The sequence below is a fragment of the Embiotoca jacksoni genome, unplaced genomic scaffold (assembly GCF_022577435.1).
Source record: "Embiotoca jacksoni isolate LCO1_2020_lvr unplaced genomic scaffold, fEmbJac1.0.p SCAF_50, whole genome shotgun sequence".
NCBI lineage: Eukaryota > Metazoa > Chordata > Actinopteri > Embiotocidae > Embiotoca > Embiotoca jacksoni.
In genome coordinates, this window is record NW_027185404.1 from 952,501 (window position 1) to 971,134 (window position 18,634).

General features: G+C 42.3%; 2 protein-coding genes across 6 annotated transcripts in view; both read right to left on the reverse strand.

Moving 5' to 3' along the window:
* The window catches only part of sim1a (SIM bHLH transcription factor 1a), a 24,320-nt gene extending 12,739 nt beyond the window's left edge, over positions 1-11,581 (reverse strand). The window contains 8 exon segments of the mRNA XM_069172002.1: positions 2,123-2,270; positions 2,415-2,521; positions 2,736-2,935; positions 4,442-4,527; positions 4,611-4,719; positions 4,794-4,883; positions 5,975-6,054; positions 11,144-11,581. Of these exon segments, the coding sequence (XP_069028103.1) occupies positions 2,123-2,270; positions 2,415-2,521; positions 2,736-2,935; positions 4,442-4,527; positions 4,611-4,719; positions 4,794-4,883; positions 5,975-6,054; positions 11,144-11,318 (995 nt within the window). The 5' untranslated portion in view covers positions 11,319-11,581.
* A 4,905-nt stretch (positions 11,582-16,486) lies between these two features.
* Positions 16,487-18,634, reverse strand: part of ascc3 (activating signal cointegrator 1 complex subunit 3) — a 149,303-nt gene continuing 147,155 nt past the window's right edge. For all 5 annotated transcript variants that reach the window (XM_069171968.1, XM_069171967.1, XM_069171969.1 and 2 more), the window contains exon 42: positions 16,487-17,224. In XM_069171968.1, coding sequence (XP_069028069.1) covers positions 17,077-17,224 — 148 coding nt within the window. In that variant the 3' untranslated portion in view covers positions 16,487-17,076. The remainder of the gene's footprint in view (positions 17,225-18,634) is intronic.

Consider the following 18,634-nt stretch of genomic DNA (forward strand, 5'->3'; position numbering starts at 1 on the left):
CGTTGATCTCTCGGTCGCACCGGCACCGTCCGCCCCCGCCGCCAGTAGCGGTGGACACCGCCGCCGTCGGCCGGGTCCCCCGCCACCCCCAGCAGTCCACCACTCAGCCTAAGTTCTGTGTGCTTGTTATAATTATACCAGATAACTTGTCCACAGCAACTCTGCTGTATTTAGTCCGTGGTGCAAACCGCTAACGTGATTTTATTCGGTGTAGAACAACTTTATTTTCATGAAATGGGAGCTAAACGTGCTAATTAGCTTCTATTGAGCTCGTAGCAGAGTTCAGAGGAAAATGTTCCGATAACCGCAGATTGTTTTATGCGTCTCAATAAAGCTCCGATAAGGAACTATAATATATGTAACTCTGTATTTTACATGTCGGGGTGATGGTGAACATGGACCAGAGGGGATCTAGTCCTCCTGATTAATGAGGGTTGTTGTTTTTGTACTCCGGTGTAACGTTACAATCAGCGACCCTCTCGGTTACATGTACCGGTACCGGTCCGGATAAACGAGCCCGACTACATGTGGAGGAGGCTGCAGAGAGCAGGAGGACCTGGAGGAGGAGGTGGAGGAGGAGGATGAGGAGGTGGAGGGACATCACTGGAAGAGAAAGACTGTCGGCTCGACCTGAGCAGGTTCAAAGTTTGAATTGACGTGTGATGTAATGAATTGATGTGATGTAATGAATTGATGTGATTTAATGAATTGATGTGATTTAATGAATTGATGTGATGTAATGAATTGATGTGATTTAATGAATTGATGTGATGTAATGAACTGATGTGATGTAATGAATTGATGTGATTTAATGAATTGATGTGATGTAATGAATTGATGTGATGTAATGAATTGATGTGATTTAATGAATTGATGTGATTTAATGAATTGATGTGATTTAATGAATTGATGTGATGTAATGAATTGATGTGATGTAATGAATTGATGTGATTTAATGAATTGATGTGATGTAATGAATTGATGTGATTTAATGAATTGATGTGATGTAATGAATTGATGTGATTTAATGAATTGATGTGATTTAATGAATTGATGTGATTTAATGAATTGATGTGATGTAATGAACTGATGTGATGTAATGAATTGATGTGATGTAATGAATTGATGTGATGTAATGAATTGATGTGATGTAATGAATTGATGTGATTTAATGAATTGATGTGATGTAATGAATTGATGTGATGTAATGAATTGATGTGATTTAATGAATTGATGTGATGTAATGAATTGATGTGATGTAATGAATTGATGTGATTTAATGAATTGATGTGATGTAATGAACTGATGTGATGTAATGAACTGATGTGATGTAATGAATTGATGTGATGTAATGAACTGATGTGATGTAATGAATTGATGTGATGTAATGAATTGATGTGATGTAATGAATTGATGTGATACAGTCCAGCGTTGTTCATGTTGCAGTCTTTACAGAACTAAATCAACTCCTCCTCTCTTATTATCTCCACTATTGTAATGCAGGTTGTTGGAGACTCACTGTCTTCTGTCTCTGGTGTCCAGTTTGACTCCTGTGTTACAGATCAGGGGGACAAGCTGGATTTATATGCATCTGTATGTTTCACTCATTGGACAAATAAATTCTGATTCTATTCTGTTTTCCCAAAGCAGGCTGCTCCGTCCACCAGAGACAGAGTGCCAGTGGGACATCATGCATAAAGTCACCGAGAGGTTGGATGTCAGACGGACCGCTCAGTGTGGAAAGAACTGCAGCCACAGGACTGTCTTACAGGACACTGAACACCTTCCAGCGAGTGGGCGGAGCTTCAGCTCCTTCAGGACACGCCCCCTCCCCAGTCTCAGAGCAGAGAAGACTGAGGATTTTCTCACTATTTCAAAGCCTAATTTAATAAACTTGTCTGTTTTCTTTCATTCAAATTTGGATGGGTAGTTAACAACCCATACTTCTGTGGTGTGATGAACTTAAAACTCATTTTCATTTCTACTTTACAGCATCTTTAACAGACACCAAGAACCCGTGTTTGTCTGAAGTGAACCTTCTGGATCTCCTTCAGATGAATCCGTGTGCTCATATGACGGAGACAGTTCAGGACAGTCCTCAGCAGTGGAGACGGACACTCACGTGAGGACATAGTTGACACTGACGATGCAGTGAGGTCGGGACGAGCGGCTGTTGTGTACGATGGTTGCGTAACTCTGGACCCAGACCCAGCCGCCGGGCTTGGCCAGGAAACGGTAGTACTTGGTGGTCACCTGACCTTTCACCAGCACTGCAACCGACAGAGAGGAGGAAGAACAGCACGACGTGACTGCAGGGAAACACTGCAGTGTGTGTGTGTGTGTGTGTGTGTGTGTGTGTGTGTGTGTGTGTGTGTGTGTAGAACGTGGAGAAAGCTAAAACAAACCTAACTCACACAAGTGATGAGCGCAGCGCAGGTGGAAGGAGTCGCAGCTGTGGACGTGATGGTAGAGAGTCTTCTCTATGAGATCCTGAGGCTCGTAGCCCGTCAGCTCTGCAACCCTGAGACACACACACACACACACACACACACACACACACACACACACACACACACACACACACACAGAGTTACATTAACATCATGGTTTACATTACGGTATTGTTTTTTGGAGGGACAATGTAAACAGATTTATGACATCACAACACTCCCACCCACACACAGACATGCTAGACATGCATGTAACCACGGCGACAGGAGGAGACGGGAGCGCACCGTGAGTCGAGGAAGATGAGCTTCATGTCCAGGCTGGCTCTGAACATGAACATGTTGCTGTGTAGTTTGATCTCGGTCACGGCGCTCGGCGGCAGCGAGTGTCCGACGGCCACCAGCCCTACGTTCTGGTAGCAGCCGTCGAATGGAGACATGTCCAGGCTGTACTGACGGATCTTCAGGTAGCCGCTGCAGTGGATCACCTGAGGTCACGCAGAGGGTCAAAAATATGCATGAGGACATGCTGTAGTCGTGCTTTAATCACAGAATCGGGGGAAGTATTTCTATTAAATGACCACATGACGGACTGTCCAGAGAAAAGCTGCTTCTGTTGTTGTTTTTTACTGAGAAATGAATGAATGTTTGTGTCTGTGTGGTTCTGAGAACAGAAACAGAGACGAGGTCACGCCTGAACCAAACATAAACCCAGAGGATTTAGTGTATCATAAAAATGGAAAATGGCCTCATGATATTCTGCAATGGTTCATAAAACGATCTCAAGTCGAGCTTTCAACCGTGTCAGTTTTAAAACCAACCTGGATCCTATAAGTGTTAAAAAAACCAAAACTATTTCTTAACATCTGTTTCATGATAACTGAGCGAAGTCCTTCTGCTGCTGAGGACTGAGAGTCAAAGTCTCCAGAAAAAAACACTGGAGATTGTTTGGAAACTGCTGTATTAATAGTCAAAAATCATCTGAGTCCAAAGTCCCGGTCCACATCCATCCAACCCTTTTATCACTGAGCAGGATGACGGTCTCCAGACCAACCGGAACCAGCAAGTTACACTGCGACCTTTCACCTACTGCTCCGCCATTAGACCAGAAAATCCCAAAAAGCTGAGACTTTGTGTGAAATGTAAATAAAAACAGAATGCAATGATTTGCAAATCTCATAAATCAATATTTAAATGAAAAAAGGCCAAATGAAACATTTCAAATGTTGAAATGGAGAAATTTGATTGTTTTATGAAAATTATATGAATTTGATATATTTGAATTAGATGGCAGCAACACGTCTCTAAGAAATGTTTAGACAGGGTCAACAAAAGACTTGAAAAGTTGTGTAAAGATAAAAGAAACACCTGGTTGAACATCTCAACTAATTAGGTTACCATGGCAACAGATCAGTAACACAATTGGGTCTAAAAAGATTATTTCAGAGAGGCAGAGTCTCTCAGCAGTGAAGATGGGGAGAGGTTCACCATTCTGTGAAAGACTGTGTGGGAAAATAGTTCAACAATCTAAGAATAATGTTCCTCAACGTAAAACTACAAAGAATTAGTGGATTTCATCGTCTATGGTTCATAATATCATTAAAAGATTCAGAGAATCTGGAGAAATCTCTGAACACAAGGGACAAGGCTGGAAACCAATATTGGATGGTGGTGATCTTCGGGCCCTCAGGCAGCACTGCATTAAAAACACACTATTCTGGAGTGGAAATCACTGCATGGGCTCAGGAACACTTCTGAAAACCATTGTAAACCCATAGAAAATTATAGAACATGCTTGTTGCCATGACGATTATTTGTCACATGTCTGCTTCCTAGAGGATGATCTTCCCACAAACCTTTTTCTAGCTTCACCTTCAGGACACACACGATTTAAAACACAACAAAACGCCCCAGAAGGCCTCCGAGTTTGACTTTTTAGTTTTTTTTAGTTTTGATTTGACTGTCAGTAGAAACAGAAGCTCAGGTGAGTTTACCTTGTAACCTCCACAGGTGAGGCCGGCGTTTCTTTTAGCAAGGACACATTTCATTCTCAGGAAGAAGGAGCGCTCCATCTCATATTCTGCAGACAGAAACGCAGCGGTTATCAATGCAGCACGGGGAGTTCACGTTGCACGCAGAGCAACACGGCAGCGTCGCGGTTACCCTGAACAAAGTGGGAGTGGTGGGGCTGGTGGGCCGTGAGGACGGCCGTCATCTCGTCGTGGTCGGCCGGGTGGATGTACTCGTAGATGCTGTTTCCCGTCAGCTCCACCTGTTGGGAGGAACATTGGTTCAGCTCTGGGACACATGCAGCTCAGAGCAGCTCAGCAGCTCCATCACACCCACCTGAGACAGACCCAGGTGGACCGAGGCCGTTTCTGAGATGTACATTATCTTCCCGTCTGGAGCGACCACGAAGATGAAGCCGTCCAACGTCTGAAAGAAACCGTAAGAGGAGTGTTGTTATCATATCAGAGTCCGACAAAAGGCCCACAATCATTCTCCTCAATAAAATCAGTGTTATTGTCTTGAACAGCATCTTATTAACTCTCTGCAGAGCCCAAACCAGCACACACATGACTTCCTGTACAGCACTGACAAAATAATGATTTAAAAAAATGTACAAATTCCAAACATTCATAAGAACCAAAGGAAGCGTGTGCTTTAAAGGAAAAGGTGCAAAGAACACTGATGCAGTCGGATAATATTCTGCTCATTTTTTATTTAAACTGTTTTACAGCTGCTGATTTCACTTTAAGGTCATTTTGGAAGCTGTTGGTTATTCTTGTGCTGAAATGTAATTATTATTATTAATAATAATAATATTATTATTATTATTATAATATTATTATTATATATTGTTCGATACTGTGAGACGTTTCTAATATTTTTTCTACTACATAAAGTGTAGTAAAGTGCAATAAAATGGCAACTGAATGGAGGAACATACATCTGTTAGAATTAATAACATAAAATAATAATAATGAGGAACATTAGGGATAATAACAAATTAAGTCTTTATAAAAAAAAAAAAAACGCTTATTTAGCACATAGGCTAACTTGCAGTATCCTTCCTCTCTAGTTGTCTTTAACGAGCACCAGTCAGCCTCCACATCTACGGGTTGAACTGTGTGATCGTTCAGACGACCTCTGCTTCTGTCTGACCAGCCTGCAGCCGTGCAGCCTGCAGCTGTGCAGCCATGCAGCATGCAGCTCCGTTGTGCTGCTGCTGATGTGAGAGCGGCTGCAGGCTGCAGACTCACTGAGGCTCTGTACGTGACCACGAATGTGTTCAGCTCATTTCACTCTTGAAGCACAAGAACGAAGGCAGCAGGAGGCAGATGGCAGCGGCTCCTTAACCACACACAGTCTACCATGTCCGGCTCAGAAATAATAATGATAATAATAATAATAATAATAATAATAATAATAATAATAATAATAATACGTGTATTTTCCAAAGATGTAGAAAAATGGAATGAGTAAGTTTGACCAGATGTTTTTATGAAGTGAGAGTGCTCAGATACCTGGAGGAGGTGGGAGCCCAACTCCTGGCTGACTCCATCCAGAGACGTGCGGCTCACATGACCCCAGGACTCCCCGAGGCCTGGACAACAAGTCAACACACAGGAAACTGTTACAGCTGAAGGAAGCAACATGCTGCATTTTACAGGCACAGAAAAGAAATCCCAAAATTAAAATTGAATCCAGTCTGGTTTTTATGCCCAAAAATCTGGTGAGGCTGAGCTTTGCACACGTTTACTCGTTAATGCTTCAGTTCATTCAGGCTTTCAGTTTTTAGACATACAACATAAAACTGTATCATATCAGAGGAACCGAACAGATAAATCTGAACCTTTACTGAAATAAACTGCTCCCATGTTACAGCTGACCGACCTGCTGGTTTACAGCTTTTACTCCAAAACGGACCCTCAGAAGGTGAAATCAGCCTCCACGTGTTCATCCTCAGAAACACTCCGAACCTAAAATGATACTCGATGCGGGTTTTTATCAGATCCGGATCACTGGAAATATACAGCGTGAAAATACTTTGATTAAAAAGCCTCACAGCGCCAGTAAAACAGCGTCAGATGGGCGGCGGCGCGGAGCGGCGCGGAGCAGCGCGGAGCGGCGCGGAGCATTCACATGCAAATCCCGCTCCCGCTGCACGTGGAGCAGGATGGACGTCAGTCTGACACCATCAGACCTCCACAAATATCCACGAGGCAAAAACACACACTCATCCTCATATCAGAGAGGATTCAAAAATAAGAGGAGCTTTGAACGTTTTATTGGTGCAGAAAACACTTATTGAGTAGAATAATAATTTTAAAAAAACAGCTCGTGTCTGCTGTTCTGAGACCGAACATGTGGAATCGAGGGGACAAGGGCACGAGGTACCGGGGCACGTGCAAATCTCCTTTTAAACGGCTTCTCTCTCTCTCTTTTTTTTTTTTTTATAAAAACATTATTGTCAGACGCCCGTCATGTCGATTTCACAAACACCAATGAAGTTATACAATAATAATTGTTATTATAATAATTATCCATAATAATAATAATTATTATACGCTATTATTGCCTTAAAACCATGAAATAATGCTTTTTTTTCATTCAATAACATTTTTCATATTCTGTCTAACTGGATCTGGTTCCACAACATTCTGAAATAAAATAAAGTCATTTGGCAATCAGATCAACCGCAGCAGGCAGCACGTGCTTCCCGGTGATTCTGCTGAAGCATAAACCATGAGAGCCTTCAGCCGATCACAAATAATAATGATCATAGATAGATGAGAAGGTCCAGCTCTGCTGATGAAACACGGGATCACCTGACCTGCTGCACGAGACTCACCTGCAAACTAAACTCACACCTTCATCGTGAAGTCAGTCGGAGGGCACGAGGGGGTGAAAGCTCCGGAAGTCTCATTTTAAGCTCCTTCCACTTAAGCAGCTGATGTTTCTCACCAGTTATTTTATGTTATGTAATGTAAATATTTAATGTGGATCTGCAGGCTGCCTTCGAGTTATTTCACATAATTACAGCAGTGCTCATGCACCTTTTTTCTTTCTTTTTGTGTTTCGTTTTTGTTATTGTTGTTAGAGAATTCATGTTTATTCATGTCCTCGCGCGCTGCCGCCTCCTGCAAACCAGACTTATACTTCATTAAAAAAAGAAAGAACAAAAATAAACTTTAGTTTGACAAACTCTTCCTCGTTTTTTTTTTTTTTTTTTTTTTTTTTAAATGTCCCTTGTTTTGTTTATCATCTCGTGACCCCTCCGATTTATTTTAGGACCCCGACCCGTAGCTTGGGCACCACCACTGAGCCTTTTAAATACAAGATGAAAGCTGCTTTAAGGCCTGAAGCTGAAGGGACCGTGCAGCCGGTAACGAGGCTCCGCCGGGAGGTGGTCCACCGGCAGGCCGCCGCAGACCTCCTCAGAGGGGCTGAAAAAGGCAGTCAGCCTCCACCTGGGCCCTCAACAGACCGCCATCCGGGGGGGAGCCGGGAGTTCCCCGCTGAACCCTGCGGGGGTGTGCGGGCCTCTCAGCGGAACATCGAGGAGAGAGGAGCCGCTGGGTGATCCGTAAGATCGGCTGTTATTTACTGGACCTCCGCAGCGCGTCAGCTGCGTGATTCAGGGATATAACATGTAGTCCTCGACCCGCAGCTTGACCACCACTGACGGAGTTTTAATACAAGGAGATGTATTTTAAAAACAAACAAAATTAATATCAGGCATGTAAAAATAAAATAAAATAAAAATAAATCCGTCTGAAAGACAGGCTGTGACTGAATAACTAAATATAAGGATATCATATTAATAGACCTGTAATCAAACAATTAACCTAGATAAAAATATATTATACATAACATATGGCTATATTACATTAACCAAAATAAAGCTACATTTAGCAACGCGAACAGGGCGTCCAAGATAAATGTTCCGTTCAGGGGAAATAATTTAGTGTTGCACAACTCAACAGGTCAACACAAAAATTTTAACGTCGAACTTCAGTCCGCAATAAAATGTGCTCCATCAACCATAATAATAACAATAATAATAACAATAATAATAACAATAATAATAATAATAACAATAACAATAATAATGATAATAATAATAATAATGAGGTTTTAGTGACTGATTTAACTTATATGAGCCAATCAGAACGGAGCAGAACATCTCCACGTGGAATAAACGACTGCAGCCTACAGTCAAAACTACATCTTATTTATTACTACAGATATTATAGACTCCACAAAAGCCTCTCATACTTCCACCATCACACTCAAACGTCCGTCCCTGTGGGACGAACGCAGCCGGAGGACCTGCTGCATCATCTGGACCTTCACACTACAAATAACCTGCAGCTCAGCAGTCACAGATGAACCTGCAGTCGCTGGAATAAAACGAGATCGCAGCTCGGCGCCGGCTGGAATCTCTGCAGAGCTTCGGGGACACTCTGGCAGGACGCCAGCGGTGTCCAGTAATTTAACCCTGGATGGACAACACGGCTGAGGTCAGAGGTCACGCTGCCACTCGGAGAGCCGTAAATAAAAACAGGCCGTAGAAATGAAGCAGAAGGCCTTTCTGCAGGAGACACGCTGTCCCTGCATGAGACACGCTATCCCTGTGTGAGACACTCGGTCCCCGCGTGAGACACGCTGTCCCTGCATGAAACACGCTGTCTCTGCATGAGACACTCGGCCCCTGCATGAGACACGCTGTCATGAGACACGCTGTCCCCGCATGAGACATGCTGTCCCCACGTGAGAGACACTGTGATGAGACATGCTGTCCCCGCATGAGACACGCTGTCTCTGCATGAGACACTCAGTCCCCGCATGAGACATGCTGTCCCTGCGGGGGACACTCGGTCCCCGCATGAGACACGCTGTCATGAGACACGCTGTCTCTAAATGTCTCTGCATGAGAAACGATGTCCCTGCATGAGACACGCTGTCATGAGACATGTTGTGTCTGCATGAGAGACCTGGATAGACGGGGTTCTTCATGCAGCCTGAGGCCTCATGATGTCTCTCTGAGACGACATGTCTCTGAGACACATCCGGTCCAATCTGAGTGAATTTAAACGTGTTCATATCAACGTATTTTCATGTTGTTTTTACAGGATCGTTCAATGACAAACTTTTTGCAATATTTATATGAATCTCTCATTTGTGTTCACTAATGTAAATAATAACAGAATTATTGGAATATTTATATGAACTTTTCTTTCTTTGACATATCTCTGGACTGTTGGTTTAAACTGGGACGCATTTTATCATCATCTTTTATGAAACTATATTGTTTTATTTATATTTCTTATTACTTCTTTTAATGTTTTTAAAAATGGTGACATTCCCTTTGTATTTTCACAGTGCATTGATTTTCTGACAAGCTCTTCTATTATTTGTCATAAACATCCACATTACTGTTGATTATTGATCACAGTGTAAATATTAGATTAAAGTCAGCCCTGATATCTACATGGAGGTGTTTGAATATTAATACCTGATTTTTTTTTTGTCCACATCACCTATAATATTCCTGCGTCTTTTCTCTGATCTGACAGGGATTCAAATATCAATAATGAATCCGTGAAGTGCTGATGACCTGCACATGTAATAATGATCAGGGCACATGCTAAGAACATGTTAAGGGCCTGTTCTGTGGCGGACGTCCTGCGGGGTGGAACCGCTCGGCCGAGGCTCCTTTGTGTTCTCCAGGTTCTTTGTCACCACCTTCCCCACGCGGGCCGCTACGAGCAGCTCCATATGTTCAGGGATCAGACGTGCAGACTGTGATAATATCCGCGGCTCCGCAGCAGGCACGCAGGACGCAGCCTCATCGTGGCTAATCTGCTCGGCAGGGGCCTCCAGGGGCCTCCAGGGGCCTCCAGGGGCCTCCAGGGGCCTCCAGGGGACCGACCACATCACGGAGCGACACCGAACACGCCCCGACTCACGGGGAATATTTCATATACCGAAATGTGACTTTCTCTGATCACGTGGAAATATAAAATTCTGTCTGACTGTCGGCACGATTAGAAATCAGAGAAACTCCAGAGAAACATTTTAATCGGACAGAGCAGATCGCTGCAGCAAAGATTCGTGTGTAAGTTATACATTATTCAAATACACACCAGCCTCCATGTTTCACCACCTTGAAAATAAATCAAACATGAAAATTATGTAATTTTTTTTTTTCCTGTTAGCCTGTAATTTCTGAATAATTTATTTTTGTTAAATGTGTCAGCCAGATGTTTGAAAACAGAGCAATGATTAATAATGGTGTAAAAAATGTGGTTTTGATTTGAAATTAAATTATTCAATTTAAATTAATTAACTTTATACTCTTATAAAAGGAAACAATGGAATAGTTGAAATAATTTAAATGGTTTACTTAATATAAAAATAGATTAAATAATTCAACTTTTGTTTTTTAAATCAAACATAACACCATCAAGAAATTAAAATACTAAAACTCATGTTGCCAGCACATAACGGCTAAAACAACAACCGTAATTATAGTAATTAATGATGAATACATGCAGCTCATATATAACTGTACTGTACCGCTACATAAACACATAATTGTCGGCTGTGATTGTTCTGATAATATTTATAATTCTGAGAGTATTTAATTCTTATTTCTGATTTCCTTCCGGCTCCATCGGAGCTCCTACCTTCTGGGAACACCACCCTCATCTTCAGGTAGCTGGTGGTGAGCCGGATGATGGACGCCTTGTCCAGCTGGGAGGTGATGGCGGACGGAAGCGGCAACAGTTTGGCCAGTTCATAAAATTCACTATTCTCTTTTTCCCGCCGCGTCCGGGCCGCGTTTTTAGACTTCTCCTTCATGACGTCTCCTCCGGGCCTCTCCCGGTGCCCCGCTGCGCTCTGAGTCCGGCCGCGGTCAGTCCCTGTCCGGGTGTCTCATGGTGTCCACACCGGGGTAGATTAACGTCCCTGCGCTCGGCCTAACACCCGCAGCTGCCGGCGCGGAAACACCATCCCATAATTCCAGGTGTTCCAGCGGCTGGCGACGAGACGGGACGCGGCTAATTCCTGGATTTGCGAGGATTAAAGAGGCGTGTTGGTCAGCCCCGAGAGGCTCACCGCAGCCTCGGATCCATCCCAGCTGGAGTTAACCCGAACCGCTGGAGGCCCTGAAGGATGAGAACCATCAAACACACCTGGTCTTTACCTGCAGATGAGTTTCTGTGAAACTGAACACGGAGACACTTTATACACAAACCTGATGACACTTGTTTGAATCTTTCTACACAAATGTAACGTGTGATCTGAACTCAGTTCAACTTCGTGCATTTACTGCCGGGCTCTCCTCGCTTACCTCACCGCAGAGCAGCCGTCTGGTTCCTAACGCGGCTCCTGGTTCTGACTGGGTCCACACAGAGTCTCCCAGAAGCCCTGCGGCCGAACATCTTCCATCCCGGGAGATTTTCTGGATAGCAGCTCATCTACGGGCTCCTCTGTGCTGCAGGCTGGAAGCCCCGCCCACCACAGGCACCTCCGCTCCTATTGGACGATGTGACACCTGTTCGCCTGTCTATTGGCTGGTCTTCAGAACGCCGCGCTCCAACGCGGACTCTCATTGGCCGGTGAAGAATGTTCACCTCCAGGGCCCGAGGTGGACCGGAGAATCCCGGGACCGGAGAGCGGACCGCTGCCCTCCGCGTCCACTCGGCCCTGGAGAGAAGAAAAAACAACAACATGCTGAACTGCTTTAAAAACATTTATTATCTTTGAATACAAATACACACGTAGAAAGGATTGCCTTAACGTCACTTAAAAATCTGTAGGAGCTCTACGTAACGAACTTTTACACTTATTACATTTTCATAACGTTCAAAATGTTTTCCTGCTGCAGGTCACATCCATAAAAACACGCGCATCTAGTGTTTTAATATTTTCTTCATACATGTGGACAGCAGCGGATTCTGAAAGGCTGCTTTTAAGAAGTGCCAGATTTCTCACATTCAGATTAAATTCATGAGACCGCAGGAAACAGAACACAAGGGCCATTAGATCATTTATTTACACCAACAATTAGGCCAACACTTAAGTCAATAAATAGTCATTATTATATTTAGCCCGTGTGTATTTTCTTAGAAACTTTTTAGCTTATAATTTGGGTTTGGAATAATAATAAAAAAAAAATAAATCATAATAATATATAATATAATATAGTATAATTTGGTAATATAATACATAAAAACACGCACACAAACCCGTCACTTCAGATTCGTTTCCGTGTCCTCATACGTTTTTTTTCTTTTATAATAGGTAAACCATATAATAGGAAGCGTTAAATAATTGCCATGCCGTTGCAAAGCTTAAATTCCTACTGCTGCTCTTTTCCAGCCAGTAAAGTGGCGGGTGATGATGCGGAGCGGGCGCGCACCATCCGGACTCCCGCTCCTCTGCGTGTCGGAGCCAGCCCGGCCGCTCCGTAATGGGATCCAGCCTGCGGTGAGGAAACCATCCGGGATGCTGGAGGCGCACGGAGCGGTTGGAGCTGGTTTAACCTCCGCTTCAACTCCACATTTCCTGGTAATTAGACTGCGTCTTTGGAAAATATGACGACCGAAAATACTCCGTATAATTAAGTCTCCATACAGTGATCACAACATGCAGGTCATTGTTAAAAGATCAAGGCTTCACTGCCATTAAAGGAACGTATACAGAGCACACATTTAAAAAAAAAAAAAAAGGTTTTAAAAATAAATTTGAAATCTTACTGTGGGTTTCTGCGTCTATCCTACTGGGTCTAAAATGGTTGTATTCAAATACTTAACAAAGTTCCCATGTAAACTGTAAAAGCAATAACACACTAACTTAAAGGCCCCTCCAATGGAAATCAAGCTTTTAACCTTCAGAACGTGCAGATTATTATCTGCTAGAAGACATCATAAGTGAAATAAGCAGCCGAGGCCTTGGCTGAACATTTGTGTTTTGAAACTGCAGTGAAGGTCTGACAGTCTCAGAAACTCTGATTCAGACAGCCGGGTTTCATACATCACACATGTAAGGAACCAATCCCGTCGATTCAGGGGCGGGGCTTTCATATCATTGAGCTGAAAGGTAGAGGCTATTTGAAAGTTCAGAGCTGCTTGTACTGAATGAAGGCAAAACTACTGAAAGCTATTAAAGCCACTTTAAGGCATTACGTTTTTTTTCTGAATTTTTTTTAAAATAGGTCATTTTAATTAACAATGATGAGCTTTTAATCAATTTCATTTGAGGGACTTAAAGGATCACATGAGAATGTCCTTGACAAATACTGAATTAATTTAAACATATACTGTATTTAAGACAACATATCAAGTATTGAAACAGAGTTTTTGTGAAATGTTTTCTGAAAAGTATATGCTCATTTTGAATTTGATGGCAGCGACACGTATCAAAATAGTTGGGACAGGGTCGTGTTTACGACTGTTTCACATCACTTCTTTCAACAACACTCTGTAAACGTTTGGGAACAGAGGAGACCAGTTGTTGGAGTTTTGAAAGCGAAATGTGGTCCCATTCTTGCCTGATATAGGATTTCAACTGCTCAACAGGTCAGGGTCTCCTTTGTTGTGTTTTTCATTTCAAGATGCTCCAGATGTTTCCAGAGGATGACAGGTTCTGATTGTTAAAAGTTCTTACGAGGTCGACACCCTGAAACTGAAATCTTTGTGTGTGCTAACAGGTTTGTGCTAATTTACAGTGATTCAAATGTTCTTTGGAAATATGCATCACGAAGAAGAGGGTACCTGTGACACATTCTAGCTTCAAGATCTTCTTTGCTGCATCTTGCTAAATCCTCGTGTGTTTAATCAAACTACATCGCAGTAAACCGGCCTTGTTGTGTTCCAGCATAAAACAACTGAAAAACCTGCAAAGAGAATTTTGAGCCAACTTGAGTTCAAAATGAGGTATTTTCAGATCTGGCCGGGTCCCACTATATGGAAACAAATCTGACAGGAATTAAATCAATGCAGATTAAGGACAGGAGATCTGGAACGATGTGGGCGGAGCCAGTAGAGGAAACATTACTGCACATGCGGTGTGCTGCACAACATTGAAGCCAAAACAGAAGCTAGAAAACGTTCTCGCGTCAGACGAACAATGTTCGGAGTGAGTGTGTGCCATCGTTGAGTCCTGTATTCTTCATCATGTGGACACTTCCTATGTAACAGGTGCCGGTCCAATGAGTGTGTATGTCCGTCCTTCTACTTGGTTTCTCTCGAACTGCAGGGAGATTTAGTTTTTTCAGAGAACATCCTAATTTTATTGTTAGTGTATTGTTTGGATTGTTTTATTTATTTGACTTCATGTGACTGAACAATTCTCGACACGCTCTCTCTTCCACACGATTATTAACTTGATAAGTCGAAGCTCGCTTTGCTCAGCAGCTCGTTAGTGGATCAGTGCTGCAGCAGAGACCAGCAAACTCTGAGGTTTAGAACACCTGACAACTGACTATTTACAGTTACATTCAGTCTCCTGTTCCTGTATTTACAGTTTGTTTATCCCCCCAACGACGTGTGTGTGTGCAGAAAAACCTCTCCAAAGTGTCGGCACCCTCGACTGTGTATAAAAGTGTTCGTAGCTTCCGGCTCTGAAAAATGGTTCCGATGTGGAAATGTTTTAAACTGCAATACCACCAAGTGCCACTAGAGGTCGGCTCCAAAAAGCCTCCGGCTCCATAGACTCCCATTCAACTTCTCTCATCAAATCCAAAGTGAATAAAATGTGTCCATCAGTTATCTCGGTGTTGTTAGCTAAAGTCACTCCTTCTTATTAGTTTTCTGGAGGTCCATCTGAAAATAATCCCTCATTCATTAGAAAAGAAGATTCAAAAAGACCTGTTTTTGGGGGCGTGTCTGTTTGATTGACAGGCCTGTGGTGCAGTCAGGTTACAGCTATTGGTGGGCGGGACGTAGTATCGTCAGGTTTCCAATCAGATCAGTCAGATCCACCAGCTGGCTCCTCCCCCAGCTCGTCCAAATATGGTCACTTCCTGCTCCAAACCGCTCCGAACTAGCAAGATGGTGACGGACAGCTGCCACTAGCGCGGCGCCAGGTAACCTGACCTGAGGTGCATGTTTTTGGATGATGGGAGGAAGCCGGAGAACCCGGAGAGAACCCACGCAAGCACAGGGAGAACATGCAAACTCCAATTACATTACATACATTACATAAGAGTCTACTGACATGACTGATTGTTTTCCAGTTGTTAGTCATACCCCATGTGTTGCCATGGAAACAGAGGACACACTAACAAAAAGTTGTATATTTTGAGTGGATTGCTCAACAACATCAATCGGGACTCGTCGGAGCCCGTCTGTTAAAAACCCGTTTTTAAAATAATGTTTGATTCTAAAGAAATTTAAAAAACAAAAGCATACGTTAGACATACTGTTCTCGTTGCAGCCCAGAACTATCTCAGGCAGATTGTCAAATATTCAGTCTGTAACTGCTCACTGTCTCTATAAACACTCCTGGCTAGTTTCCCACAAGGCCACAGTGGGTGTTCTCAGTTGGCTTATTTCACATATGGTCTGTTTTCACCTTTTTTCTACGTTCTTTAAAGAAAAAGAAAATTAAACCCTGAAACATTTCTCCTACTTCTCCATGCGCTGCATTTCTGGATTCATTCATCCGTTTCTCCTTAAAAGCAGTTGGATCAATACGGAGTCAGACGGGGCAGCTATGTTATCCTCTAAAAACTGCACAGATACATCTATTCTCATGACACCATGTCCAGCAACATGTGAGTCCATGTTGTTGAAGGTTCTGCAGACTGTTTAACAGCAACAGCAGGAAGATGAAATCCAGACAAACTACGGTGATGTACAAAGTGTGTCCCTTCAGGGCCTCCGTACACGGACGGAGAACCTCAAACAACATGCTGGCTGTTAGATCTGGTTGGATGATGATGTTGTAAAACATAATTCATCAGTGAGTAACTTTAAAATGATTTTCAGATAATAAAGAAGGTCCTGACCTCCACATTTAGGCAAAACACAAAGCTTTATTTCAAATGTTTTTGGACAGTTGTCAGAACGTATTTTATTTTTAGAGAACAGGCCTTGAAAGAGAAACCTTCTGAAATGGGACAGAATTATTGTCCATCAGTGATGCTGCAGCTCGTATTACACAAAAGATGAAACACCTGCTGTGACATCACTGATAGAGCGGTGCAGCAGCAGCTGATCAGATTCAGTCCTAAATCAGAAGGAATCAATAAAAACATAAAATGAATAGAATAAAACTTAAATTTTTCTCTTTGAAAGAATCACATGAAATTGTTCAAGATCCCCAATTTCACACTGATATTAAGTTATCAGAGAAATGAAAGAAAAAAAAAAGGTGTAAATGCCCCATTTTCAGCCCGAACAGATCAGAATGTGAAAACATCAGTAACAAGTGAAGGCCACGGCAAACGTTAGAGATGATATAGTGAAGCAGAAGTAGATCAGGAACAGTAAGTGTCTCCAGCTGAATCTAAATGCAGCTGAACAGTGCAGATCAGAGACAGAGAGAAAAACTCTGAGTTCCAGATTGACACTCGTCAGCTGATCTCTGAGGAGACGACGGGTGAGTGTCCTCAGCTGAGGGACGGATCGGCCACCGAGTCCGACACCTCGCTGTTCACCTGGGCGGCGATGCTGGGAGGCGTTACGTTCAGGTGGATGTCGTACTGCTGGTCCAGACCCAGGTAGCTGTCACTCATCAGGTACAGAGTGTAGATACACCTGGAGGCAGAGGGTTCAAAGGTCAGCGGTGAGGATGGAGGAGTTGACAATAAACAGAAAATAGAAAACATTGTTGGAGATAAATGAATGAAACCAGTGCTGCAAGATTACAAAGACATTTGTTTTTAAATCAGTGTCAAGTCCACAGTGATGTAAATTATCTTCAATCAAAGGATGGTAGTTAATAGAAAACGTCCTATTCAAACTCAATAATCTCCATAATGTTGCATTAAATGTGATGTGTTATTTTTTAGCTTGTCATGCTCAAAGGCTCCATGCTATGGAGCGATAGGATTACCATAATAAAGAATACATCTGTAAAAGAATAAGGAAATGAATGTGGAAATATAAAGAGGAATAAAAAAATAAAAACGTTTGAAAATATAAAGACAAATAACAAAGTTTAGAAGAGTATTGTCTTCTTTTACCGTACTGTCTTTTCTTTTTCCGTAATGTCTTTTCCGTATTGTCTTTGCTTTGTTTTTACCATATTATCTTTGTTTTTGCTTGAAGGGACGAGCTGTCAATCAACTTAACTTGGGTGGGCTTTTCACTGACTTCCGGTTTCAATGATAGTAACAATCGAAGACATGGAAAGCAAAGAAAATATGGTAAAAGCAAAAGCAATACTCTTTTAAACTTTGTTATTTTTCTTTATAGGTCCACATTTTTTTATTTATTCATTTATTTATTCCCTTTATATTTCTACATTAATTTCCTTATTCTTTCACAGAGTTATTCATAATTATGGCACTCTTATCACTCCATACCTCACAGCGTCACCTCCTCTTTCTTTCTGTTTCGTTGAAGTCTGGTATTATTCTTTGAAGCCAAACCAATAATGAATGTGTCCTAACAGATGTGTGTATTAAAGTCGGACTGATTCCTCGGTGACATGCAGCTCCACTGTTGAAGAGGTATTAAAACCCTGCAGTGAGTCACAGTGAAGCTCAGGCTGACATGTTCACTCATCACCACCAACACACACTGTACTTTATTTTGTCACACACACACACACACACACACACACACACACACACACACACACACACACACCTGTACATATACATACACTAAAGGTATCATATAAATAAATGTTCTGCTTCACTAATCAGCATCAATAATGAAAGTGGACTAATGGTGATGAGAACAAGCTCACAGGTTTAACAGATGTTTTTTTCCTGCAGTATTCAGATTGATTCATGAACGCTATGAAACATGTTTGAGGGCTTCATGTGCCATCTGAGCATTAACCTGCTCATCAATCTGAAGATATACCTGTTTCATTTAGCATTCTCTTAATCTTTTTGATATATAATTCATACTCACACACTCTGCCGTGTCATTTATTTTATTTCTTCTTTTTGTTTTCCCTAAAAATTGTTGTATTTATATTTTATTATGAAGCAC